The sequence below is a fragment of the Manihot esculenta genome, chromosome 10 (assembly GCF_001659605.2).
Source record: "Manihot esculenta cultivar AM560-2 chromosome 10, M.esculenta_v8, whole genome shotgun sequence".
Lineage (NCBI taxonomy): Eukaryota > Viridiplantae > Streptophyta > Magnoliopsida > Malpighiales > Euphorbiaceae > Manihot > Manihot esculenta.
In genome coordinates, this window is record NC_035170.2 from 344,212 (window position 1) to 369,644 (window position 25,433).

Consider the following 25,433-nt stretch of genomic DNA (forward strand, 5'->3'; position numbering starts at 1 on the left):
ACAAATGAATAGATTTTCACTTGATAATATTATGTTTTAGAAGTTAATATTGATATGGCATGATGTCACCGTGTAGTAAATCATTTCCATTTGCCTTTGACCATAATGAAAAATTTGGTTGAAGCTTAGTATTACTTGCGGTGAGTTAATAGTTCCAATCAACAAGTGATTAATTAAATATAACACCTATTAATATAAGCTAAGCAATTAAAACTCTAGTTATTTACGTCAATTAATAATAAACACATACATGGCTCAAAGTTAATGATGCTTCTCTAAGCTTCCACATACACAATTTACTTAAAGTGGCAATCATCAGACATTTGAATTTTTTTTGAATTCAAACTCAAAATTACACAACACTCTAAAAGGTACAAAGACGTAAAAATCACTTTTATCTTCTTCCAGTAACATAAATCACCTACTGCAACTCTATTAACATTGTTTATATATTTAATTTTCTAAACAACGAATTTGGAAACCTTGGCAAAAAGGATGTTTGAATTATAATCCAATTTTTTCATGGTAAAAAAAAAAATTGCTATTTCTTCAAATATTATTATCAGCAAGGATAAGTTGCATGCATGCTTTGAGCTGTACGTGGTTACAACAACCAATTGCATGCATCACTCTCCTCTCTCCAGTTTTCCTGGTTGTCTTCAGTGATTATGGTTATTTCCTTCCAGCTTCCTTCCTTGTCCTGCTCTTAATTCATTTCTGTTTCTGATGAATATAATAATAACTCAGCTTTATATCCATAATTCAAAGCAACTGGATTGATGCAAAGTGGCATCTGATTCTTTGCAGGCTACTGAGAAAAAACAGCCTATCTTTTTTTTTTTTAGAATGCACTGCCTTTAAGTGAAAAAGAAAAGGGGGAAATGGAACCTTTTTTTTTTTTTTTGGTAACTTTTGCTTTTTCTTTATTACCCATCTTTTTTATTGGATTCTTTATCACCACTTTGCTTTCTGGCTTTCTGCACTGCTTTATCTGATTAAGTGAGCTTTGCTTTCCCAAAATGAAAAATGTCTACCAAGCTCATCTTATTAATTTCCGATGCAAACCCACCATGTAGTTAAGCTTCAGTCCTGTTAAGTACATATACATGTATATTAATTCTTTTTGCTACTGCCGCTAATAATCTGTGCTTCCTCAGATGCTTGTCTGCTAAGCATTGTTTTCTCTTCTCTTCACTGACCAACCAGGAACTGCCCAGGCGGAATCAATGAAGCTACTGTCCTTCATTTCTCGGTTTGCTCTTCTATTATTCATACTGTCCACTGTTCCCCAAATTATTGCTGACCTGAACTCTGACACTCAATCACTTCTTGATTTTGCGGCCGCTGTCCCCCATGTCCGAAAACTCAATTGGAACAGTTCCATCTCAGTTTGCTCCTCTTGGGTTGGAATTACGTGTAATTCAAATGGAACCCGCGTGATCGCCGTCCATCTTCCTGGCGTTGGACTCTATGGTCCAATCCCAGCCAACACCATAGGCAAGCTTGATGCTCTTAGGATCCTCAGCCTGCGATCCAACTATCTTAATGAAAATCTTCCTTCTGATGTTACTTCCATTCCTTCTCTTCAGTACTTATACCTCCAACATAATAATTTCTCTGGTGCCTTCCCTGCCTCGCTCTCTCCCCAGCTAACTGTCCTGGATCTTTCTTTTAACTCCTTCACTAGTAGCATTCCACCCATTCTTCAGAATCTGAGACAACTCTCTGCATTGTACCTCCAGAACAATTCATTCTCTGGAGCCATACCCAATATCAGCCTCCCAAAACTGAAGATTTTGAATTTGAGCTTTAACCACCTTGATGGCTCGATTCCACACTCTCTGCAGAAGTTCCCTTATCATTCATTTGATGGAAATTCTCTATTGTGTGGACCGCCTCTCAAGAATTGCCCCACCATCATTCCTTCTCCTTCCCCAACTTACCTTGCTAGCTCACCAACAAAATCTAATATTCATGTTGCCACCTCAAAGAAGAAATTAGGATTATATTCTATAATTGCTATAGCTGTCGGGGGATCTGCAATCCTACTTCTCATAGCTCTAGCCATCTTTATATGCTGTTTGAAAAGAAAAGACAACAGAACTGGTGTTTTGAAAGGGAAAGCTGAGAGCGAAAAACCCAAGGATTTTGGAAGTGGTGTACAAGAGCCTGAAAAAAACAAATTGTTCTTCTTTGAAGGTTGTTCTTATAACTTTGATCTTGAGGATTTGTTGAGAGCTTCGGCTGAAGTTCTTGGTAAAGGGAGCTATGGAACAGCATATAAGGCAGTTTTGGAGGATGGGACAACAGTAGTGGTGAAAAGGTTGAAGGAAGTTGCAGTTGGAAAGAAGGAATTTGAGCAGCAGATGGAGGTTGTAGGGAGGACTGGACAACACCCAAATGTTGCACCACTCCGTGCTTATTACTATTCCAAGGATGAAAAGCTTTTAGTTTACAACTATATGACTACTGGAAGCTTCTCTGCAGTTTTGCATGGTATGCTTTCTTTTCTTTTGCTCCATTATGATCAATGAGTTCTTGTCTTCTTTACTTCAGCTTCTTGCTTCACCTATAAGATAATTTCTCATTCTCACTACAAAACAATTTAGTATTACAAGATACGAAACTATTACATGCGACGAAAGTATAATTCCAGTTCCATTTTAAAAGAATTATGTAAATTTGTTTTGGCTCTGCATCTGCAATGCTTGTACCTTGGAGAATTCTTTATATTTTTACTCACTTGCCTCTTAATTTTCTGCCTAACACAATAGGTAGCACCGGAACAGGAAGAAGTCCACTGGATTGGGAAGCAAGAGTGAAGATTTGCCTTGGAGCTGCAAGGGGCATTGCCCATATTCATTCTGAAAGTGGTGTCAAATTTGTTCATGGCAACATCAAAGCTTCCAATGTGCTTCTAACCCCTGACCTCGATGGTCTCATCTCTGATGTTGGCTTGACTCCTCTTATGAACTTCCCTGCAACTATTTCTCGAACCATTGGCTATGTAGCTCCTGAGGTTATGGAAACACGAAAAGTGAACCAGAAATCTGATGTTTATAGTTTTGGTGTTGTACTTCTTGAAATGCTGACAGGGAAAGCCCCGCTTCAAGCTCGAGGGCGCAATGATGTGGTTGATCTGCCAAGATGGGTGCGGTCAGTGGTGAGGGAGGAATGGACTGCAGAGGTGTTTGATGTAGAGCTAATGAAGTACCAAAACATTGAAGAGGAGATGGTGCAGATGCTTCAGATTGCATTGGCATGTGTGGCAAAGCTGCCAGACATGCGTCCAACAATGGATGAAGTAGTTAGAATGATGGAGGGAATTCAAGAACCTGAGTCAAGGAACCAGCTGTCCTCCGAGACCGAGTCTAATACTCAAACCCCATGAGTGTTTAAAACAAGTTCCTCAGAGGTGTCAAACATATCAGATACTGTCTGATATGGAGCATTCATAGGCAGTAGCTTCAGATGTTAGAAAATAAGCTTTCTTTTCCTGCTTGTTTGTTAGTTTCCATTTTGTGTTATCAGCTTTATCTTAATCTACAGTTATATGCTTAATTAATGGCGCTAAAGAGGAATGGTTTGTAAAATTCACACTCTACAAATGTAGTACTAACCACAGACCAAGGGTGGGAAAATTTAAAATGCGAGTTAATATTTTCTATGGTTTTGAATTAAGTTCCACAATATAAGCAAACAATCTTGTTAAAAAGCAGAGTCATCTTGGTTTTCTGTAATTTTACATCAAGCCTTTTCTTCCTATATGAAGAAGAATCTCCTTCAATTGATGAACTAACCAATGCAAACACCTAATTGGAAGGAAGCGTGCTGTCAGAAATCCTAGGACGTAGATTCTGAAGTATGCAAAATCAATTACTCCGATTGAAATTGTTCTCAATTGGCAATAATAATGCAAAAGAAAAGGGTGTACAGAGGAAGAGAGAAGGATTCATAACTCTGCACATACAAGTTTCTCCATGCTGGACGAAATATATGCTGATTTAACTTTGCCAGTTGCATATGGACTTCACAACATATTATTTGGTTTTCAATCCACACCAACACCTTGTGAAATAGAACTGTTGAACACAAGGAAAAGTTAAATATGCGAAGAAACCTAAAGGATTAATTTCCATTGGAAGTGAGTATATGCTCTATAATAAAAAGAATATCCAATCAAACATTGAAGAAATCCCAGAAAATGAAAAGAAACAACACCATCATAAGCCAAATTGTTTGAGATATCTCTTTCTTAAAAAAAAAAAAAAAAGACACAGAAGAACATAATGTAAATCAATTAATAACATTAATCTAATCCACTTCTATTTTCCTGTTTCTTCCATATATCAATTCACGCTCTTGGTCTCAACGGTATTCTTAAACAAGCTCGTTACTCCCTATGGGAATTTCTTGTCTATCAAACCAAATATTCTCAATTCTTAATCAAGGCAAACAACTCTCTGCTACCTCTGAGCTGGTGATTTCCCTCTATATTATGGATACCTTCATTTGCATTCCCAGCACATCCCCATTTCTCAAATCATCTGCTGCGAAAAGGTTGCTCAGCTATGGCGGACGGGACCAAAGCCATCTTCTCTGCCCTTGACAATGCTAAGACCCAACTGTACCATTTCAAGGCGATAGTTATTGCCGGTATGGGATTCTTCACTGATGCTTATGATCTCTTCTGCATCACTGCTGTCACCAAGCTCCTAGGCCGCCTATACTACTATGACCCTACCCTGGCTAAAGCTGCCCCTGGTAAGCTCCCGGACAAAGTCAACAATGCTATAACAGGAGTTGCTTTATGTGGAACCTTATTAGGACAACTATTCTTTGGGTGGCTGGGAGATAAGCTCGGTAGGAAGAAAGTTTATGGGATAACTCTAGTTACAATGGTGGGCTGTGCTTTGGCTTCTGGCTTTTCCTTTGGTTCCACAGCTGATGGTGTGGTAGCTACTCTCTGTTTCTTCCGCTTTTGGCTTGGTTTTGGCATTGGAGGGGACTATCCACTCTCTGCCGTAATCATGTCTGAATATGCCAATCAGAAAACCCGAGGAGCCTTCATCGCCGCTGTCTTCGCAATGCAAGGAATGGGAATACTGTTTGCAGGAGCCGTAGCCACAATCATATCCAAGATATTCAAGGATACTTTCAAAGCTCCTCCATTTAGTGAAAACCACATACTATCAACTCAGCCTGAAGCTGATTTTGTTTGGCGGATTGTGCTCATGATAGGTGCAATCCCTGCAGCTTTAACCTTTTACTGGAGAATGAAAATGCCTGAAACTGCTCGGTACACTGCCTTGGTTGAGGGAAACCACAAGAAGGCTGCTGCAGATATGGCGACAGTGCTTGAAAGCGACATTTATATCGAAGAAACAGGCTCCAAGCCTCCTGCTAATCCCAAAAGCACTTCATATGGTCTCTTCTCTTCTGAGTTCCTTGCGAGGCATGGGATTCACCTTCTAGGTACAACTAGCACCTGGTTCTTATTAGATATTGCCTTCTACAGTCTCCAGTTAACCCAGAAAGATATCTACCCTGCAAGTGGACTGGTATATAAGGCCCCAGTAATGAATGCATTGGAAGAGATGTACTATATCTCTAGAGCCATGACCATAATAGCACTGGTTGCAACTGTTCCTGGATACTGGTTCACTGTCTTGCTGATTGACAAGATTGGCAGGTACATAATCCAACTCGGTGGCTTCCTTCTCATGTCGATTTGCATGGCAATTCTTGGATTTCAATATGGGAATGTTAGAGGAGAGAAATCCAAGTGCGGGGCAAATTCCAAACATGATTACTGCGATGGCAACCCCATATTATTCGTGGTTCTCTATGGGCTTACTCTCTTCTTTGCCAACTTTGGACCCAACAGCACAACATTCATAGTCCCAGCAGAGCTGTTCCCTGCAAGATTTCGCTCAACATGCCATGGTATGTCAGCAGCAGCAGGAAAAGCTGGAGCTATTCTAGGTGCATTTGTTGTGCAGACCTACACATTAGGAGGAGATTCGAAGCAAATCAAGAAGGCAATCATTGCACTGGCTGTGGTAAATTTGCTTGGGTTTTTCTTCTCTTTCTTGGTGCCGGAAACAAAAGGCAGGTCGCTTGAGGAAATCTCCGGAGAGGACAGAGAACTAGATGGATGTGCAAATGAGAATGGCAGAGAACACAATGCTAGTTCTGAGATGACTTAATTCTTAGGTGTGTTGATTCCTTTTCAACACAATCACAAACTATAGGTATCAATATCTAACTAAGAATAAACTTGTTCCATTTCTTCTTCTTCTTCACAAATATAAATAAAGGATGGGCAAAGAGAAATACTTTTGATTTTGTCACTGCAAGCACATATACATACTATACAAATAAAGTTGGGATTGCAGTTGACCAATTTCAGGATAAATTTGTGCTATTTTTTTATTGGATTTCATTTAAGATTAGCAAACTCTGTTGTACTTCCCTAGTTTGTTCTACATCTGATCTTTAGGAAAGGTGTCCTGTGCTTCTAGTATTATTCATATCCAGTTTGTCTTGATCAATAAAATCGTAATTTGTTTGTTTAAAAAAATAAATGCATATACAACATAAATACACAGATGTATGATTTTTTTTTAAATTTTTTATTAATTTCTTAAAAATAAAATATAATATGTTAATTTAATTAAAGTCAATTAAATTTTAGAAAACTAAATATACAGCTCATATATTATTTATATACTCTAACTTTAAAAGAGAATGGGTTATGAAATATGAAAAATTTTGTATGAGAGTCTGATTTTATAGTGGTCTTGAATTAGCAATATAGTCAACTGCATCTGCACTAACTTGGCAGTGGATTTGGAAGACTTTGTACAACCTTTCTAAGGCGGAGTCTGAAGAAAAGAGGCAGGCCTTACATAAGTGAAACCCTTGAATGGATTATCATGGGACTTTGGAGTAGCAGCAGGAGTATCCAGGATTGGCATGGTGGTCCAGCACTCCTCAAAGTTTGCAACACAAAGGTTACCTGCAACCTTTGGGCAAAAGCTTGGCCTGATTTCCCTTGCTTCCAATTTCTTCCAGTTGATTGACTTGAACCACTTGTGGTTTTTTATCTCCTTGCTTCCACCTGGTCCGCAACCAAGTCGCTTACTTGCTTCTTTTTGCAGCAGCTGAAAAACAAAATGCACATTCTGTTTTCAGTTTTTAACCAATATTAAGCATGCAACAAAATATGAAATACCATGTCTTCTTTGCTGCATCAGCCTATAGCAAGAATAATACATTTTGGATAACGGGGAGTCCATTTCAGGGCTTGGATGTGATTGACAAATGAAGGACAATAAAGTTACCTTGTTTTCTTTTCAGTCTACGAAATGCAATAATGTAATATGGGATATTGCATATTAAAGTTTCACCGCATGAAAGCAGAAACAAGAGAAGAAACAAATTTACCCCTTTCAAAAGCGAATGTGCTTCGCCTGTCAAAAATGATGGCAGCTTAATCTTATTCTTTATGATCTTCTGTTGAATTTGTTTTCTATTTCCACCAATAAAAGGGGGCTGCAAAACCAGCAACAGTAAATTGAAAACTAAGCAATCTGAGGACTCTGGAAAAAACTCACTTTTATGTTAGCCGTCAAATTGCGTGTTTCTAAGTAAACCAAAAACAATGTAACAGAACAATAAGCATCTTACTTTCACTGCAATTTTATTTTCTTTAATTCTCAGTATACTGTTTCATGATCATGTTGATTTAAAATTCAAAAGAACTTATCCAGTGGGAAAAACTGATGCAAAAAAACACTCCTTAAATGAGACAAACTTTCATCCAAAATAAATGAATATGCAGAACATGAAAAAAAAAAAAAATCAATGGACATGAATTCAACTGAGAAATTATAGAGTTGCAGATCTAACAATGAAGACTAACCTTTCCCGTAAGCATTTCATATAATAGGATTCCAACACTCCACCAATCTGCAGCCTTATCGTGGCCTTTCCCAAGAATGATTTCAGGGGACATATATTCTAAAGTTCCACACATGGAGTTTGACCTTGTATTTTCATCAAACTGCTTTGCCACGCCAAAGTCTGTCAACATCACCTGTAATTTGACACAATGATAGCACCAAGGATTAGGTCAGCTTAAAGCTCAGTACATATGAATCGCAGCTTAGAGCTCAGTACATATGCATTGAAGCAAACTCATAAGAAAAAATCACATATCGCAAGTTGTAGAATCATACATGCCCATCTGCATCTAGAAGAACATTTTCAGGTTTGAGATCCCTATGCATTATTCCATTTGCATGGAGGTGAGAGACAGCAGAAACAATCTCAGCAGTATATATACGTGCCAAATCCTCTCTGAAGTAATAAAAAAATGGAAAATTATAACTTAAAATTTCACAATAAAGCCATAGTAAGCACTTAAGATACTAATTATATATATACCTAAACAAGCCTTGGCGGTAGAGCTGATAGAAAAGATGACCTCCATTAATAAAATCAAGTACGAGGTAGAGTCTATATTTAGTCTGCCAACAGAAAGAAATGCAAATTAATCTGGTACATGGCATGAAAATGGAAAGATAATAATATGGTATAATCCTACATTTCTAAGGGACAACTTTGGTGAAAGGTATAAGTCCCTGGACACCTTGCCTTTTGCAAGCCAGTTTTTATGGGTGATTTCTATCTAGTTGGCTTATTCCTCAAGTTGTTCACGTTAATGGTATTAAAGTCAGGAGCTCCCAGAGTGGTGATCTCAGCCCACTGAGTAAGGACATGGAGTCCAATATGTAAGGGGTCAGCCGTGACCAATTAGGATTTCTATCTAGTTGGCTTATTCCTCAAGTTGTTCACGTTAATGGTATTAAAGTCAGGAGCTCCCAGAGTGGTGATCTCAGCCCTCTGAGTAAGGACATGGAGTCCAATATGTAAGGGGTCAGCCGTGACCAATTAGGACATTAGTTCTCTAATGGGTTATAGTTGCAAAGCCACGTTATTAAGGGACAACCTGGGCATCCTCTCGCAAGCCAGTTTTCAAGGGTGACTTCTACCTAGTTGGCTTATTTCTTAAGTGGTTCACTTAATAATAATAAATAACAATGCATTCAATTTTGAAAACCAAAATATTCAACTTAATCAAAATTATTAACTTCCATCATAAAGCACCAGAGAAATAGGTAAATTTTGAAGGGGAAAAAAACAAAGGTTACTTTATTACTTGGAATGAGTATCTGAGTTGCACTATGAAAGGATGATCCACTTTTGTTAATATGTCTCTCTCAGATTTCAAGTATCCAGCATTATTTTTCTCCATTATCTCATCTTTCCTCACGACCTTCATCGCATATATTTCTGACGTATCAGTCCTCCTCACTTGATACACCTTTCCAAAACCACCTCGGCCTACAAGCCTCAGAACTTCAAAATCTTCAAGCCCTACAGCAGTGGGAGGTTCTGTAAGGTCTCCTCTTGGTTCTCCAATAACTGGGTTTGTGAGTTCCAAGATATCTTCTTCTGTGTCACATAATGTGAGTTTGCTGAGTTTCAAAGGATGACTAACATGACTTGAAGGGCCCACTAAGGAATGGGATCGACTACAGATGACAGCAGGATCCTCGTACAGCGATCCACTAGCCGCTGAACCGACAACCAAATTCTGTGTTGAGGCTTGACAAGGAGCAGAACCAAATACGTCAGAAAAATCAAACTCAACATAATCAGAGGGAAGAGCATCAGGTGGTCCTATTGGGAGAAGTGAATTATTCTGGAAGGGCATTGTCAATTTAGAGGAAACCATGTTGGCTAATGAAGACAACTTATCTTGAAAATGGGAGGAAAACAACTTTGGATTTTATAGGTTAATCTCTCCAATAGAAGGAGAGATGCAAACTGATGAAGAGGGAGATCTAACAATGGCCTTAAACAAGAGAAAGTTTTTGAATGCAACAGGAGTTCCAAGGAAAGTAGGGAACAAGCAATCCAAAATCCAGAAAAAGAAGTCGTTCTTGTTTCCCGATTTACAGGAAACAGTTGATGCAGCAGCACAGGTTGAATTCATGAAGATATCTGCAGTTGAGTGAAACATATATACAATCAGTACATGCTACAAGCACAAATAAAAGGAACTCAATTTAAGAATTTTTCTGTGCTTCTATATTATTTGTTTCCCTTATGAAATTCAAGGCTACACGCACAAATCAAAGAACTCAATTCAGATTCGTTCTATGCCTGTAACTTCTTTATTTCCTTACAATAGCCAAGGCTACAAGCATAAATCAAAGGTACCCAATTTAAGATTTGTTGCATGTTTCTGACTTCTTTATTCCCTTTATGATAGTCAAGGCTACAAGAACCAAATTTAGATTTGTTCCATGCAAGTTTCTGTCTTCTGTGTTTCCTTTATGATACCAAAAAAAAAAAAAAAAAGGCCAAATCCATCAAAAAATAAAAATCGAAAATAGCATGGAAAAAAGGTGAAAATTTGTGAAAGGAGAAAGCGAAGGAAAATAAAGAGAAAACATGGAGAGGAAGCGAAAGATTGGTCTAACCTTTGAATATTGCAGAGACAGAGAATGGAGATCAAGAAAACCTTTTGGCGTGAAATATATAAGTTATGTGATGGCTTCTGTATATATGTATACTAGGCTTATGTTATTTGAGTAGTTAACGGAATAACTTCCTGGATTTGATACTTTGATGCTCGGGTGTCGCTCACGTGGCGATTTTCTCCTGGCTAATATGCTAGACAGACCTGTACAGCTAGTTAAAAACGTTTTCCTTTTCCTTTTCCTTTATGAAGAGGGATATGCGGCGACTTGGCGTTGCCGTTTGGAGCTGGATCACGCCTGATTTTCGTTCACGGAATCTGTTTTTTAATCAATCACTGGCTGAAATACGGTTAAAATTAGTACTTCAAAATCGATATTAAATCAGACATTCACAATTAATATTTAAAAATTAAAAAGTTATTTCTCCATTATTCAATTAAAATGATTATATTTAACATGACTTGTAATTAGAGGGTTAAAATTAATACAACAAGAAGTCGTCATATCTCTTATTTGAAGAAAATATTTAAGCATCAATGATGGAAAAAAAATATTCTTCTCCTATTGAAAAGAATAATAAAAGGGTCAATTTTTGCAAGTGGAAATTGTTCTTTCTTAATTATTTTAATTTATTCTTTTACATATTGTTAAGGATATTCTCGAATAGACAGCAAAATTAAGACTTAATTTTCTTTATTTGACTTGAAATAATTGACGGAATTAGGCGTAAATGTTTCTGTATTAGTTTGGCTTTAAAAGGTTAAATTATATGATTTGGCATTGGAATTAATAAGAGACTACAAGTATAAATGTTTCCATTTAATGCAAATGTTGGACTTCTTGATTTGGCATCATCAGAATAAGATGGCCATGCGCTTTTTTCTTTTTTCTTTTTTTTATTATTATTAAAAAACAATTAGCATGATACATACTGTTAAAACCTAAATGCAAGATATACGCATTACATATTAAGTGAAAAGATGGCCATGCACTTTGAGTGATTAATAAGCAAGATAAGTAGGAAACCACAAGCCCAAAGATGAAGCTATACATGAATGGTTTTTAGTGATTTATTCCAAAAATCAAGTTGCATATATATGTACTTGGTTTTAGTGCAATCACCAATGAAGAAGAAGCGGATTCTGTGAGCTATTATCCGACAGAAGCTGCTGCCTTGACGAGCAAGCCAAAAAGGAGAAATGGAGAGGAAAAGAAAGGGCTGTGATCGCAATCCAAAAGAAAAACCTGAGATGGAGGCCACCTCTTTATCATAGCCTCTTGTTGCTGAGGTTTTATTACATGATCATGCTTTGTCTTTATGTACACACGCTTCACCTTCTCTATGCCATCACCATTCTCCTCCTCCTTGAACTGGGCTCTCTTTAATGCTAGGATTGGTCCTGGTCTCAACAGCATCGAAGCTAGGATTGAATCCTGCATGCATAATGCATGATTAACATTTAATAAGCTCTACTTTAGAACCCACCTAATATATAACCATCATAATAATATAAATTTTCTTCAATCACTATGGTACTAACTAATTGGTTAGATATTCTCGAATGTTTAATTTAATCATACTCTACGTATTAAAATGGGTTGAAGAGTATTATTCAAAAATATATATATAAATAAAAAAATCAAAGCGAATATTTAACCAACATATTAGCCATCAACAACAATATATAGGATGAACAGGAATTGAATGCTAGGGAATATATATATATATATAAAAGAAAAGAAGTATGGATACCCATTAACAAAAGCATATGAAAAAGTCATATATAAAAAAGTATGTATACCTCTCGTGGGCTCATTTGATAGATGATTTGGCGTTGGAATTCTTTCTTCACAATGGCACTCGTAGGAGCCTCATTACTTCCCAATCCAAATCCTAGCTCATACACCTCACCAAATGAGGACAGCTCCGGAACTCCCTGTCAATTCAATTTTTCACATATATTTACACACTATTCTACAGTAAAAACCTAGCATAACTTACTGCCATATATTCTAAAATGACACTAATTTGACATATCTACTCTAGTATTTAATTACATTTTTGTAACGAGAAAAATACTTTGTAAAAAATATAATTTTATTAAATATAAAATAATATATATAAATTTTGCAAAACCGGCAATGTCAACATAATATCATTTTAGAAATTTAACTATTCCCCTTCAATCATAAGATCTTTAAAAATTAACCCACCCATCCCCCAAAATATAAAAAGCTAGCTTGGTGGAAAAGGTAAAACATCAGTGCAATCACTTTGTCGGTTAATCCCATTTTCTTGGGAAGGAACCAAAAATAATAAAATATATAATTTTTTTTGTTTTTTGTTTACATATATAGGACAAATGCGATGAAATGAAGCTACCCTATAGTACATGTAGGTGGGGATATATATTAGATAATGTTTTCAAATGCTTAACATAACAATAGAGCTAAATAATTATTACGTAGAGGAAAATCTATGCCTATCATACATTCGTACTCCATAATATACACAAACTTACTGTAGTTTAAAAAAATGTAAAAAGAAAGCTTTTAATGTTAGGTGGGTGTGCTGATGCAATTAGTTGGCTGCCTTTGAATCATCCGGGGGAAACAACACTACAAGCTACAGCTACCAAGGATAATATAATTCAATTAACAAGATTTATATATGTAAGAGGAAAAAAATTACATCCTGGGCATCTTGATCCGTCCAGAAACCCAACTTCAGCATGGTGGCTGCCAAGTACACTGCTAACCGGATCTTCTTTGCCAACTTGTGAGTTGCCTGCGTTATACTTAGCCCCCCAGCGCTGTGCCCCACCAGTATCACCTGTAAAATATGAATTAACAGTCCAACAATAATATGCATATCAACAACATCTATCAAGAATTAATAATGAAGGATAAAGTTGGACGGACCTGCTCATTATCAGGCAAGGAAGACAAGAGATCCATTAGAGGCTTATTATAGTCATCAAAAGAGAGGATAGAATTGGCATCTCCTTGATCGATGCCTGAACCTTTGAGGTCAACACAAGATACCTTATAGCCTGCGTTCTCCATGAGGCACCTGATTTTGTACCAGCACCAGCTTCCTCCACCAATTCCATGCACCAACACGAAGTGTGGCTTCCGTGACAAGGCTGTTTCTTCTACTCTCATCTCAATTACCTCCTCTCCCATCTCCCCTTAATTTTTCTTTCTTAATATTCAAAACCTTATCATTGAGTTCTTGGAAATTTATCCAACTTGCCTATAGGTAGGAAAGAATAGAAAGAGCTCATTTGCATTTATATAGTTGTAGTAGTCAGAGAGAGAGAGAGAGAGAGAGAGAGAGAAAGTAAAGATGTTGAACATCATCTAATCATTATTGGAAATTTGGATTGAGTTGTGTCTCAATTGGCTAAACTCCACTTTAAGCAAATGGGCTTTCGCCTGAAGCTAACTCTCCCAGCAGAGCATGGAAATTTTTTAAAAAGTTTTGAGATAATATATATATGGAACCTCACTGCTAGTGGTAGCAATGTAATTGATTATTGAAAAATCACAGTTAAACGCTCCATGATGGCTTGCAAAATACCCGTTAAGTTCAATATGAACTGGTTCATACTAATCCATACACAGTACACTTGCAGAGATTTTCGTTTTTTTTTTATTATTTTTTTAATTTTCACGTGATATATATGTACTTATATACCTTATATACCTTACTTTGAATATCAATGGTTCAAATTTTTTCCATCATCCCCACAAGACAACAAATTGCATCTAACTTTGGGGGAGCATTGCATGTGCTGTACTCTACTTATATGCTATGGCATCCAGTCCTGTAGTTAAATCAATTAATATAAAGATAATGTATTTATCTTTGGAATAGGGATTCTCATCCTTTTATATTTTTATTTTGGTGGATTATAATAATTAAAAATAATAATATGCATGAAAAGAGATTTCATTGCAGGCCAGCAATATCCTCATTTCTTTACTATTGAGGCCATACATATACATACATCAGAAGCAACAAATGATGAAGCAGTTGGTGAGGAAATTAACCCATGGAATGATTAAATTGCTTGTGTTTGAGCCTCCAAGAACATGGGTTTTTAGTATTTTAATCTCTCTTTTCTACATCTTTATATGATTCAGGAAAAGCTAGCTTAGCCTATGTATATAAATATGTAGGTAGATTGTGGGGTAGCTGGCACTTGCAGCAATTGGGATGCGAGCCATTGAATGTGTCAAAACCTTGACTGCAAGGTATATTATAGTGCAGATAGTGAGTGGGTATACATGCATTTACTCAACAAGCAAAATCCATTCAAAGTGGGGTGAGCTGTTATTTTCGCATGGGGAAGACTTCAAGCGTTCCACTCAATTAGGCTAGCTTAGATTCTCCTTTCTAATAATACAATTCTCAACTATATTTGCATTTTAGGATTTGGATGATATGCAGAAATTTAACTGGTTTTAAATGCTCAGCTGTGAACAGTCTCCTGCCCCACCCTGTGGTTTTATTCACATTTTATGATTTTTGAATCAATTTGTATCAAATTTGTCACGCCCATTCTCTAACTTGTAGAAACAGATATAACTCGAAAAACTGATAGAATTTCTCCTACGTTATTCCAACACAATGGTGTTTTGCATCTCCTTCCATATAAATCGTCATAAAAAGCCATGCCGATACTAGTATGATAACTATTATTATAAGAAAACTCTATTAAATGTATATACATATCCCAACTTCCTCTAAACTCCATCACACAAGCCTTCAGCATATCCTCCAAGGTCTGAATAGTTGTTTCTAATTGACCGTATGTCTGAGGGTGAAAGGAAGTGTTAAACTTCAACTTGGTGCCTAAAGCATTTTGCAAGCTAGACCAAAATAGAGAAGTAAATCTTGGATCTCTATTTAAAATAATGAAAACTAGAGCACCATGGAATCTTACAATCTCATTGACATAGATCTCTGCTAATTTGTCTGAAGAATAATCCATCCTGACAGGCAAAAAGTATGCTGACTTGGTTAATCTATCAACTATCACCCATACTGCATTATGTCCATGCAAAGTACGAGGCAACCCATAAATAAAATCCATAGTAATGTATTTCCACTACCATTTTGGAATAGAGAGCAGTTGCAGCTTTCTTATTGGATGTTGATATTCTGCTTTAATCTATTGGCATACTAAGCATGTGGACACAAAGTCATTTATTTCTTTTTTCATGCCTGGCCACTAATAATTTTTCTTAAGATCTCTATATATTTTTGTACTACCCGGATGCATAGAGTAAGTAGAACAACGAGCTTCCTTCATAATCTCTCTCTTCAAGCTTTTCACTTTGGGTACACATAATCTATTACCAAACGTTAAAGTCCTATCATCCCTTATGGAAAAGTCAGTACGGGTGCCATCTCTTACTTCATTACTGATCTTACTCAACTGCTCATCTTGATTATGGGCTTCTTTGACTTTTTCTATCAAAACTAGTCGAACTTTGAGAGTTGCTAATAACACCCATGCATCATCCACTGCTAGTTCTACCCTTAAGGATCTGATTTCTAGTAACAAGGGAAGCCGAACTATTTTGAGATAAGCTAAATTACTAAAGGACTTGCAACTAAAGGCATCAGCTACCACATTAGCTTTGCCTGGATGATATTCAATGGTACAGTCGTAGTCCTTAAGTAGCTCAATCCACCATCTCTGCCTTAAATTCAACTCCTTTTGTATGAGAAAATACTTCAAACTCTTGTGATATGTAAAAATTTGGCAAGTCCCGCCATAAAGTTAATGCCTCCATGTCTTTAATGCAAACACAACTGCAGCTAATTCTAGGTCATGGGTGGGATAATTTAATTCATGTGGTCTAAGCTGTTTAGAAGCATAAGCTATTACCTCCCCATGTTGCATGAGTGCACAACCTAAACCCTTGTGACCTAGTCTGGTAAAACCCGCCTTGTAGCCTTATATAGTGGGACCAATGCCCGGATGGTCTAGCCTAACTCGCCTTGTGACCTGGCCTGGCAGAACCCGCCTTGTAACCTCTTATTGTCTTTTTTTTTTTTTTTTTTTTGAGGAAGGCAATCCCATTGTTTGTTATCACTAAAGAACATAATATATGAAAATACCTCGTTAACTTTATTATTAAAAAGGAATATATTACAAATATATTGAGAGTAGGGGACCATTTGGCTCCCTAAACTATCTAGCTTGTAAAACTTCTGGGTGAATAACCTCCAAGACTTAAAATATTTTTTTAGCCATCCGAAAATTTATTTACTTTCCCTGACTACCCCTAGGTCCTTCTATTATTACATGTATGACCCCTACAGGCTTTCGATCAGAGGTTGTTTTGGACAATGGTTCCTCGGGCTCAGATATATTTTCTTCCCTTCCCTTCCCTTTCCTTCTTTGTGAATTTTCAAAGGGTACCGTCCCTTATCAGCCTCTCAATCTCATCCTTTAGTTGCTGACATTCTTCTGTTATATGATTATAATCCTTTTGAAAGCGACAGTACTTTATCCTGTCTTGTTTCTCTACCTTTTCAGGATTGAGCTTGGATGGCCACCTGATTTTTTTTGTTATTTCTCATGATCCACATCAAAATACGGGTTCGTAAGTTAATGGAGTGTAATTCTTATACTTACTTTGGTCATCCCTCTTTCGCGAGATGGGATAACTCTTGAAACAATCCGGCCCAAACTGGCCCAAATAACTTTTAGACCCACTTTCTACTTGGTCCAAAATAGTTAACCCAAGTTATTTAGTAGTTTCGTGCTAGCTATTATATACAATTCGGAATTACTGTAATTTTTTGATGTGGGACGGAATTCACAAGTAGCTGTGGTCTCCTTCATGTCTGCGTCTCTCGGACGTCTGACCTTACTTTTGATTCGGCCTCTTGTCTTCTTTTAATGCCTAGACTTCATTATCCAACCTAATATACTTTTGGGTTTTGTCTATCAACTGTTGATATGTCGCGACTAGATTTTTAATTAAGGAATTCATGAATTTGAAGTTGTGGGTTCCTTTTTTTCAATGCTTCGTATGCTATCTCATGATTTAACTCTTCCACCTGTATGGCTTTAGTATTGAAACGTAAGATAAAACTCCTTAAAAACTCACCCTCTAGCTAGCGGATTTTTCGCAAGTCAAAGAAAAGTTTTTTAGGAGATATGTAAGTAATAAATCTAGATTTAAATAATGCGGTAAATTATTAGTATATGTGCCTTAGACCATTAATCTAAACCTTTATGTTACTCATTTTATTATTAACAAAGAGGTTTTGTTATCATTGTTATTTGTTTGCATATTATATAATAATAATTTATATCTCTAGTTCTTATTATTATAGAGATAATAATATATATAGCTGGAATGCATATTGATTAATAATCATGAGATGATTATATGTATAGAGATGCAAATCAATATCATAGATGCTTGTTAGAGAATAAAATATTGGATAGACCCACACTGAAATCACTATATGGATTAGTGTCATTAGTGAATCTCATAATAGTTATGAATTAATCCTTAGACTTGAGATTGTAATAGTTTTCGACGTAAGGACTATTATGTTTTAACATAATCAAATGTTGTCTTTAATCAGATAATTATAAAGGTTATGATCGAGTATAATAGAAATTATATAGAGGATATTAAACAATCAAGATAGAATTTATCTCTCTCTCCGAGAGAGATATCTTCTAGACCCCTCGATAAATCATACTAAGAAATGTATGGCTATACTCAAATGAATTGATAGTATGATCAATGACATTTGATTTTATCAGTCTACTTGGAGATCGAGTAATCATAAGTTTGAACAATGTGAGTATGACACTGAACATGACTTATGTTCAAACTAGATATTATATGACAAAAGAATTAATGTATGTTCTATTATAAGGCTTTAATTGGACAATTGATCCTCCTATTAATTGGATAATTATAATGTTTTACTAGATGCTACTTATAACTTGTAGGTTTTAATAAAGATTGAGTCTACTGCCAATTAATATGGGCTTGTCGGGTCGCATACAAAGAATGCATTATTGGACTGGACATTAGTAATGAACTTGATGTCTATTAATCTGATACTAATAATAATATTAATATTCGATATTATTATTATTATTATTATTATTATTATTATTATTATTATTATTATTATTATTATTATTATTATTATTATTAAATAATAATAATATTAATAAATCAATCTGTATTTGATATAGATTAGAATATATTTCGTTTCTCTCTCCATTTCAATTTGAGTTAGATAAATATATTGACTATTTGTTTTGGTTAGACTACATAATAGAAACACGTTCTATAAGAGTAAGAGAGTTGAGAACTCATGTTCTTTTTAGTACTCTTCTAAAAACAAGAAAAGAAAAAGGGAAAACTGAGAAGCTCTAGCCGTTTTCAAGTGCTAGTACTCCAAACAGCAAGCATTCGTATGGATACCAATAGAGAGTGTTCACGAGAAGTAGCACCTAAAGTTATTGAATATTTCAAAAGCTTCTAAAGGATTAGAATTCAAATTATTCTTTTCGAATTAAACAGATCACTTGGTTCCTAGGAGGTAATCTAAAATCAAATTTTTGTTCCGTTGCATATTTTTATTTGCTATGATCTCTGGATTTGCTAACAACTGTGTAAAGCTTTGTATTGAACCTGAACTTAGATGTTGGTTGTAACAGCCCGGAAACCGAACTGATACCAGCGCTAGGATCCAGATCGGCTTAAGGCCGCCGGGACCCGTAGCAAGTCTGCTGTGAACTCTGTGTACCTGTGAAATCCCATACATGATCATACATTTTCTGTAAACATTAAAACTTTTCTCTGTTCCAAGGCTTAACCTGTGCATACACTATCTCTGTACTGTAAAACCCCTGCTAGAGCTCTCATCTTTGCTCTAAGCGGGTCCACTCATATACTGTTAAGTCTGGTTTTTCATATATATAACATAAAACATTTACATAAAAGATCATGTATACAAAAGGATGACAACTCATAAGGTCAAGCATCATCTATACAACATACACTATCTTTTCCAATTACATGTCCACACTAGCTATTACATAACTCTTCTCTTTATCTGTACCCTGCTGACCTCTCTGGATACTGAACCTGCAAGACTGGGGTTAAGGGAGAGGGGTGAGCTATACTAGCCCAGTGAGCAGTACATATAAAACATGTTCTAAAACATGATCTCATGAAATGCATCACAACACAAGTAAATCACATAATCTCAGACGGACTAATTCAAAATTCCCCCACATTGCCCGACCCGCGAAGGAGCTCCTCAGGTCTTCATTCAGCACCCTATGGTACCGTCTGTCCGGCCCTTTCAGGGCTCCTCAGGTCTTCATTTAGGGGGCTAATGAATCCAAGCTACGCCCGATCTGTACATGCACTGATTAATGCAACATCTTCGTGCTCACTAATGCAATACTATAACATAGCATGAATGATGCATGAAACATACTAAAAATGTTTGAGTTCTCATATTAAAAGATTTCATTCAGTTCCATTCACCTATGGCTGACTCTGTGCTGACTCTGCAGGTTCTGAAGCAGTGCTCACTGTTGACCTCCTTGGTTCCTTTGGTCCGTTCCTACACAGGTGGACTGAAATGAGGGACCAAACTAACTCAAGAACATCCCTAAGAAACTCCCCAAAAATCCTCTAAAGCATCCTAGAACAATCACATAAAACATGCAAAAGAAAGATGGACAGGGCACTTTCGGCGGCAGGTTCGGCGGCCGAAACTCCCCTCCAGAGACGAAACTCATGCATGTTCGGCGGCACCTTCGGCAGCCGAAAGTCTCATCCAGAGATGAAACTCAACCTTCGGCGGCACGTTCGGCTGCCGAACCTTGCCTCCAGAGACGAAAGTCCAAATGTTCGGAGGCAAGCTTTGGCAGCCGAAACTGCCTCCATAAGGGGTTCGGCGGCCGAACTTTCCTTCGGCGGCCGAACCTGGTTTTGCCCGTTTGGCAGAAACCTGCTCTGTTTCATGCAAACTTCACCCAAAACCTATCCAACATGCATAGCAACTACTCCCAACTAACATATACCATAGAACATGCATAAAGAGGGCTAAACCTATCCTAACACCTCCAAATAACCATAGCAAACCACACTTAACATGCTTAACACAAAAATCACCAAAAACCTCATCTAAACCTACTCATGCATACTACCCATGAAACAGCCATAAAACCTTCAAAAATCAAGAAAGGAAGTTCAAGATCTTCCCTTACCTCTTCCAAACAAGAGATTGAACGATCCCTACGTGGGAGATATGGAGAAATCCTCTCTCAAACTCTCCAAGCTTCCAAACTTGCTCTTTTGCTCAAAAACTTCAAAACCACATGAAAATCCATCAAAACCATGAACGATTGGAGAAAACACATAAATCACCCAAGGAAGATCAAGTCTCACCTCAGCTCGTGCAAATGGAAAGAAAATCTTATCCATTTGACCGAACTAGGGCCTTTTATAGTTGGCTGGCCAGACCAACCACGACGGCCGAATGAGAACCCGAATGCCATGCACGTTCGGCGGCCGAAAGTCACCTTCGGCGGCCGAACCTTGGCTTTTCTGCCTTGGCGCTTTTCTTGCAAAACCTTACTTCTTTAAACACTTAAAAACATGAAAATGCTTTCAAAACATAGAAAAACATAATCCGTACCCTTCCAGAGGCTTCTGACATTAGAAATGCCACCGGAGTACAGGACTTCCGACGCCGGACTCTAGCCGGGTATTACATTCTCCCCCCCTTAAGAACATTCGTCCCCGAATGTCCTCAAACACGAAGCACATAAACACATAGAAAAGGGGAAAACTAACCTTAAAACAGATATGGGTATTGCTGGAGCATAGACTCCCGTGTCTCCCAGGTGCACTCTTCTAGGTTATGGTGGTTCCACAGGACTTTTACCATCGGAATTTCCTTGTTTCTCAACTTTCTGATCTGGGTGTCAATGATCCTCACTGGCTGCTCTACATATGTGAGATCTCCTAGGATCTCCACATCAGGCTCACTGAGAACCTGACCCGGATCTGACACAAATTTCCGTAGCATAGAAACATGAAAAACCGAATGGATTCTTTCCATAGATGCAGGTAAATCCAGCTTGTACGACACATTCCCGATCCTGTGCAGAATCTCAAAGGGACCAATATATCGTGGAGCTAGCTTACCCTTTCTCCCAAAGCGAACCACGCCCTTCATTGGAGACACCTTCAGCAAAACCATATCCCCCTCCTGAAACTCTATCTGCTTCCTACGGACATCTGCATAGCTTTTCTGTCTGCTGACAGCTGTTTTGATCCTCTCTCTGATGATAGGCACTAATCTGCTGGTAATCTCGACTAACTCTGGCCCTGCAAGAGCCTTCTCTTCAACCTCTTCCCAGCAAACAGGTGTTCTGCACTTCCTCCCATACAGAGCTTCATAAGGAGCCATCCCTATGCTAGCATGATGGCTGTTATTGGAGGCAAACTCCATCAGAGGTAGATGCTGCCTCCAAGAATCGCCAAAGTCTAACACACACATTCGGAGCATATCCTCTATTGTCTGGATGGTCCTCTCTGACTGACCGTTTGTCTGTGGATGGAAAGCAATGCTAAAATCTAACCTCGTGCCCATAGCAGCTTACAGACTAAGCCAAAACCTGGAGGTGAATTGAGGTCCTCTATCTGATACAATTGACACAGGAACTCCATGCAGCCTTACTATCTCTTCTACATACACCTGCGCTAGCTTGTCCATAGAATAGTTACTCCTGACTGGAATGAAGTGAGCAGATTTAGTCAGTCTATCCACAATCACCCATATGGAGTCGAGCCTGTTGGACGTCACCGGTAACCCCACTACAAAATCCATCGCTATATTCTCCCACTTCCACTCTGGAATCGGCAGTGGGTTAAGCATTCCAGCCGGCTTCTGGTGCTCTAGCTTCACCCTTTGACATGTTTCGCAGGCTGACACATACTGTGCCACTTCTCTCTTCATCGCTGGCCACCAATATACTCTTCTCAGATCTTGATACATCTTGGTGGCTCCAGGGTGAACGCTATACCTTGCATTATGAGCTTCCCTCATAATGTCTTCCTTTAAACTGCTGTCATCTGGTACGCATAACCTCTTCCCGTGACGAAGAATCCCCTCACTGTCAAATCTGAACTCCGCACTATTGCCTGACTGAACAGTCTTGGCAATTTTCACTAACTCAGGGTCCTCATGCTGTTTCAGAGCTACTTGCTCTAGAAACACGGGTGTAACTCTCATCTGTGCAATTAAAGCACCTGTACCAGATAACTCTAACTGTAACCCTTCCTCCATGAGCTTGTAGAAATCCTTCACCACCGGCCTCCTCTCTGCTGCAATGTGGGCTAAACTGCCGAGTGACTTCCGGCTTAAGGCATCAGCTACAACATTAGCCTTACCCGGGTGATACTGGATCTTGCAATCATAGTCACTGAGCAATTCTACCCACCGTCTCTGCCTCAAGTTGAGCTCTCTCTGGCTCAAGATGTGCTGCAGGCTCTTATGATCCGTGAAGATCTCACACTTTACCCCATAGAGGTAATGCCTCCACATCTTGAGTGCAAAGATAACTGCTGCCAACTCCAGATCGTGTGTAGGATAGTTCAGCTCGTGCTTCTTCAGCTGTCTAGAAGCATAAGCTATCACTCTGTCATTCTGCATCAACACACAACCCAATCCCACTCGAGATGCATCACAGAACACTGTGAAGTCTTCATCACTAATCGACAGAGCTAACACCGGTGCTGAAGTCAACCGTCTCTTCAGTTCTTCAAAACTCTCTTCACACTCTTCTGACCATACGAACTTCTGGTTCTTTCTGGTCAATCTGGTCATCGGACAAACAATCTTCGAGAAGTCCTAAACGAACCTCCGATAGTAGCCTGCCAAACCCAGAAAACCCTTGATCTCCATTACTGTCATGGGTGTAGGCCAGTGAGCTACTGCCTCTACCTTCTTGGGGTCCACTGCTATACCTTCATCTGATACTACATGCCCCAAGAAAGAAATGCTCCTCAGCCAGAACTCGCACTTAGAGAACTTGGCATACAAGCCATGCTCCCTCAAAGTCTGCAAGACTATCCTCAGATGCTGGGCATGCTCATCTGCATCCCTGGAGTACACTAAGATATCATCTATAAAGACAATCACAAAGTGATCCAGGTACTCTCTGAAAACTCTGTTCATGAGATCCATGAATGCTGCAGGGGCGTTAGTTAACCCGAATGGCATTACTAGGAACTCATAATGCCCATATCTGGTCCTGAAAGCTGTCTTGGGTACATCCTCTTCCCTGATTCTCAACTGATGGTATCCGGATCTCAGATCTATCTTAGAGAAACATCATGCTCCTGACAGCTGGTCGAATAGATCATCGATCCTGGGTAGAGGATACTTGTTCTTGGTAGTGACCTTGTTCAACTGCCTGTAGTCGATACAAAGTCGAAGAGGTCCATCCTTCTTCTTGACAAACAATACTGGAGCACCCCAAGGTGAGGTACTTGGGCGGATGAAACCCTTATCTACCAACTCCTGTAACTGCTCTTTCAATTCTCTTAGCTCTACTGGTGCCATCCTGTAGGGAGGAATAGAGATCGGTCTCGTACCAGGCATTAACTCTATCTCGAACTCTATTTCCCTAACAGGTGGTAGTCTTGGAAGCTCTTCAGGAAACACATCTGGGAATTCTCTAACAACTGGTATTAAGGATGGTTCCCTAACCTGCATGTCTAGCTCTCTCACATGAGCTAGGAACCCCTGACAACCCCTCCTCAACAACCTACGAGCCTTAAGGGCTGATATCAAACCTCTAGGTGTCCCTTTCCTGTCCCTTTCCTGTCTCCTCTGAAGACACACTCTGACCCATCCTGGTCTCTGAAATTGACTACCTTGTCCCTGCAGTTCAAGGTAGCATTATACGTAGATAACCAATCCATCCCTAGAATGACATCAAAATCTGCCAACTCTAGAACCACAAGGTCAGCTGGAAGGTATCTACCCTCTATACACACTGGACTGACTTGACAGACTGACTCTACCAATGATGGGTCACATCTAGGTCCACTGACCCAGAGAGGACACTCTAACTCGGAAACTATCAAACCCAACCTCTCTGCGGCTCTAGAAGCAATGAAAGAGTGAGAAGCATCGGGGTCCATCAAAGCATACACCTCTGAACACCCAATGATTAGATTACCTGACACCACTGTGTTCGATGTATCTGCCTCTTGTTGAGTCATGGTGAAAATCCGTGCTGGGGCTGACGGACCTGCACCTCGGGAACCCATCCCTGATGAAGAGGCTGACCCTCTTCCTCTACCTCTACCACTGCTCTATGGTACGGCTGAAACTGCTGGCTGTGCTACACTGCCTGAGGTCATCTGCTGGGATGGTGCCATAAAGGTCGCCTGGGGACATTCTCGTGCAATATGTCCCTCTCGCCCACATCTATAGCAGGCTGTAGATCCCATCAGACAAACCCCTCTGTGTGGTTTCCCACATTTCTGACATACTGAACTGCCTGTGCCAGAGCTGGAGGCGCTTCCCATTCCCAGTCCTGACTTAATCCTGCTCCAGAACTTGCCTCTCTTGGACTTAAACTTCTCTCCTTTTCTGCTGCCAGAAACTGCTGCACTGGGGTCTTAGAACCCGAAGACTGTGCCACCTGCCGCTTTCCTGTTCCCTGTATGATGGCACTCGCCTCCATTTTTCTGGCTGCATCCACAATAGAGTGGAAACTCTCTTTCTCTGCTGGAAGAATCAAGGAGAAATACATGGGGTGAAGCCTTATGGCATATCTCCTT

At 38.7% G+C, this 25,433-nt stretch overlaps 4 protein-coding genes across 4 annotated transcripts; 2 read left to right on the forward strand and 2 right to left on the reverse strand.

Moving 5' to 3' along the window:
• Positions 1–982: 982 nt before the first annotated feature.
• LOC110623986 (probable inactive receptor kinase At5g58300) lies at positions 983–3,575 on the forward strand. Its single transcript, XM_021769022.2, has 2 exons — positions 983–2,496; positions 2,775–3,575. Exons 1-2 carry the CDS (start codon positions 1,227–1,229, stop codon positions 3,389–3,391), a joined length of 1,887 nt encoding a protein of 628 aa, XP_021624714.1. The 5' UTR covers positions 983–1,226; the 3' UTR covers positions 3,392–3,575.
• A 911-nt stretch (positions 3,576–4,486) lies between these two features.
• Positions 4,487–6,460, forward strand: LOC110624670 (low affinity inorganic phosphate transporter 8). The gene has a single exon (XM_021769891.2). The coding sequence runs from the start codon at positions 4,572–4,574 to the stop codon at positions 6,207–6,209; it is 1,638 nt and encodes a 545-aa protein (XP_021625583.1). The 5' UTR covers positions 4,487–4,571; the 3' UTR covers positions 6,210–6,460.
• Positions 6,461–6,728: 268 nt separating this feature from the next.
• On the reverse strand, positions 6,729–10,890 carry LOC110624671 (serine/threonine-protein kinase AtPK2/AtPK19). Its single transcript, XM_021769895.2, has 7 exons — positions 10,557–10,890; positions 9,227–10,074; positions 8,452–8,534; positions 8,244–8,364; positions 7,928–8,101; positions 7,450–7,557; positions 6,729–7,166 (listed from the first exon to the last, which is right to left on the reverse strand). The coding sequence occupies exons 2-7, from the start codon at positions 9,803–9,805 to the stop codon at positions 6,876–6,878; spliced, it is 1,356 nt and encodes a 451-aa protein (XP_021625587.1). The 5' UTR covers positions 9,806–10,074; positions 10,557–10,890; the 3' UTR covers positions 6,729–6,875.
• Positions 10,891–11,355: 465 nt separating this feature from the next.
• LOC110625325 (methylesterase 17) lies at positions 11,356–13,978 on the reverse strand. The gene is made up of 4 exons (XM_021770941.2): positions 13,479–13,978; positions 13,249–13,389; positions 12,359–12,493; positions 11,356–11,990 (listed from the first exon to the last, which is right to left on the reverse strand). The coding sequence occupies exons 1-4, from the start codon at positions 13,740–13,742 to the stop codon at positions 11,709–11,711; spliced, it is 822 nt and encodes a 273-aa protein (XP_021626633.1). The 5' UTR covers positions 13,743–13,978; the 3' UTR covers positions 11,356–11,708.
• Between the last annotated feature and the right edge of the window lie 11,455 nt (positions 13,979–25,433).

Coding starts and splice junctions, on each gene's coding strand:
- LOC110625325 (XM_021770941.2), bottom strand. CDS start 13,742: ATGGGAGAGGAGGTAATTGAGATGAGAGTAGAAGAAACAGCCTTGTCA. Junction 12,494..13,248: donor CGGATCAAGATGCCCAGGAT/GTAATTTTTTTC, acceptor TTGAATTGACAG/GGAGTTCCGGAGCTGTCCTC. Junction 11,991..12,358: donor ATCAAATGAGCCCACGAGAG/GTATACATACTT, acceptor TTATGCATGCAG/GATTCAATCCTAGCTTCGAT.
- LOC110623986 (XM_021769022.2), top strand. CDS start 1,227: ATGAAGCTACTGTCCTTCATTTCTCGGTTTGCTCTTCTATTATTCATA. Junction 2,497..2,774: donor CTTCTCTGCAGTTTTGCATG/GTATGCTTTCTT, acceptor CTAACACAATAG/GTAGCACCGGAACAGGAAGA.
- LOC110624670 (XM_021769891.2), top strand. CDS start 4,572: ATGGCGGACGGGACCAAAGCCATCTTCTCTGCCCTTGACAATGCTAAG.
- LOC110624671 (XM_021769895.2), bottom strand. CDS start 9,805: ATGGTTTCCTCTAAATTGACAATGCCCTTCCAGAATAATTCACTTCTC. Junction 8,365..8,451: donor TACCGCCAAGGCTTGTTTAG/GTATATATATAA, acceptor TTATTACTTCAG/AGAGGATTTGGCACGTATAT. Junction 8,102..8,243: donor TTCTAGATGCAGATGGGCAT/GTATGATTCTAC, acceptor GTCAAATTACAG/GTGATGTTGACAGACTTTGG.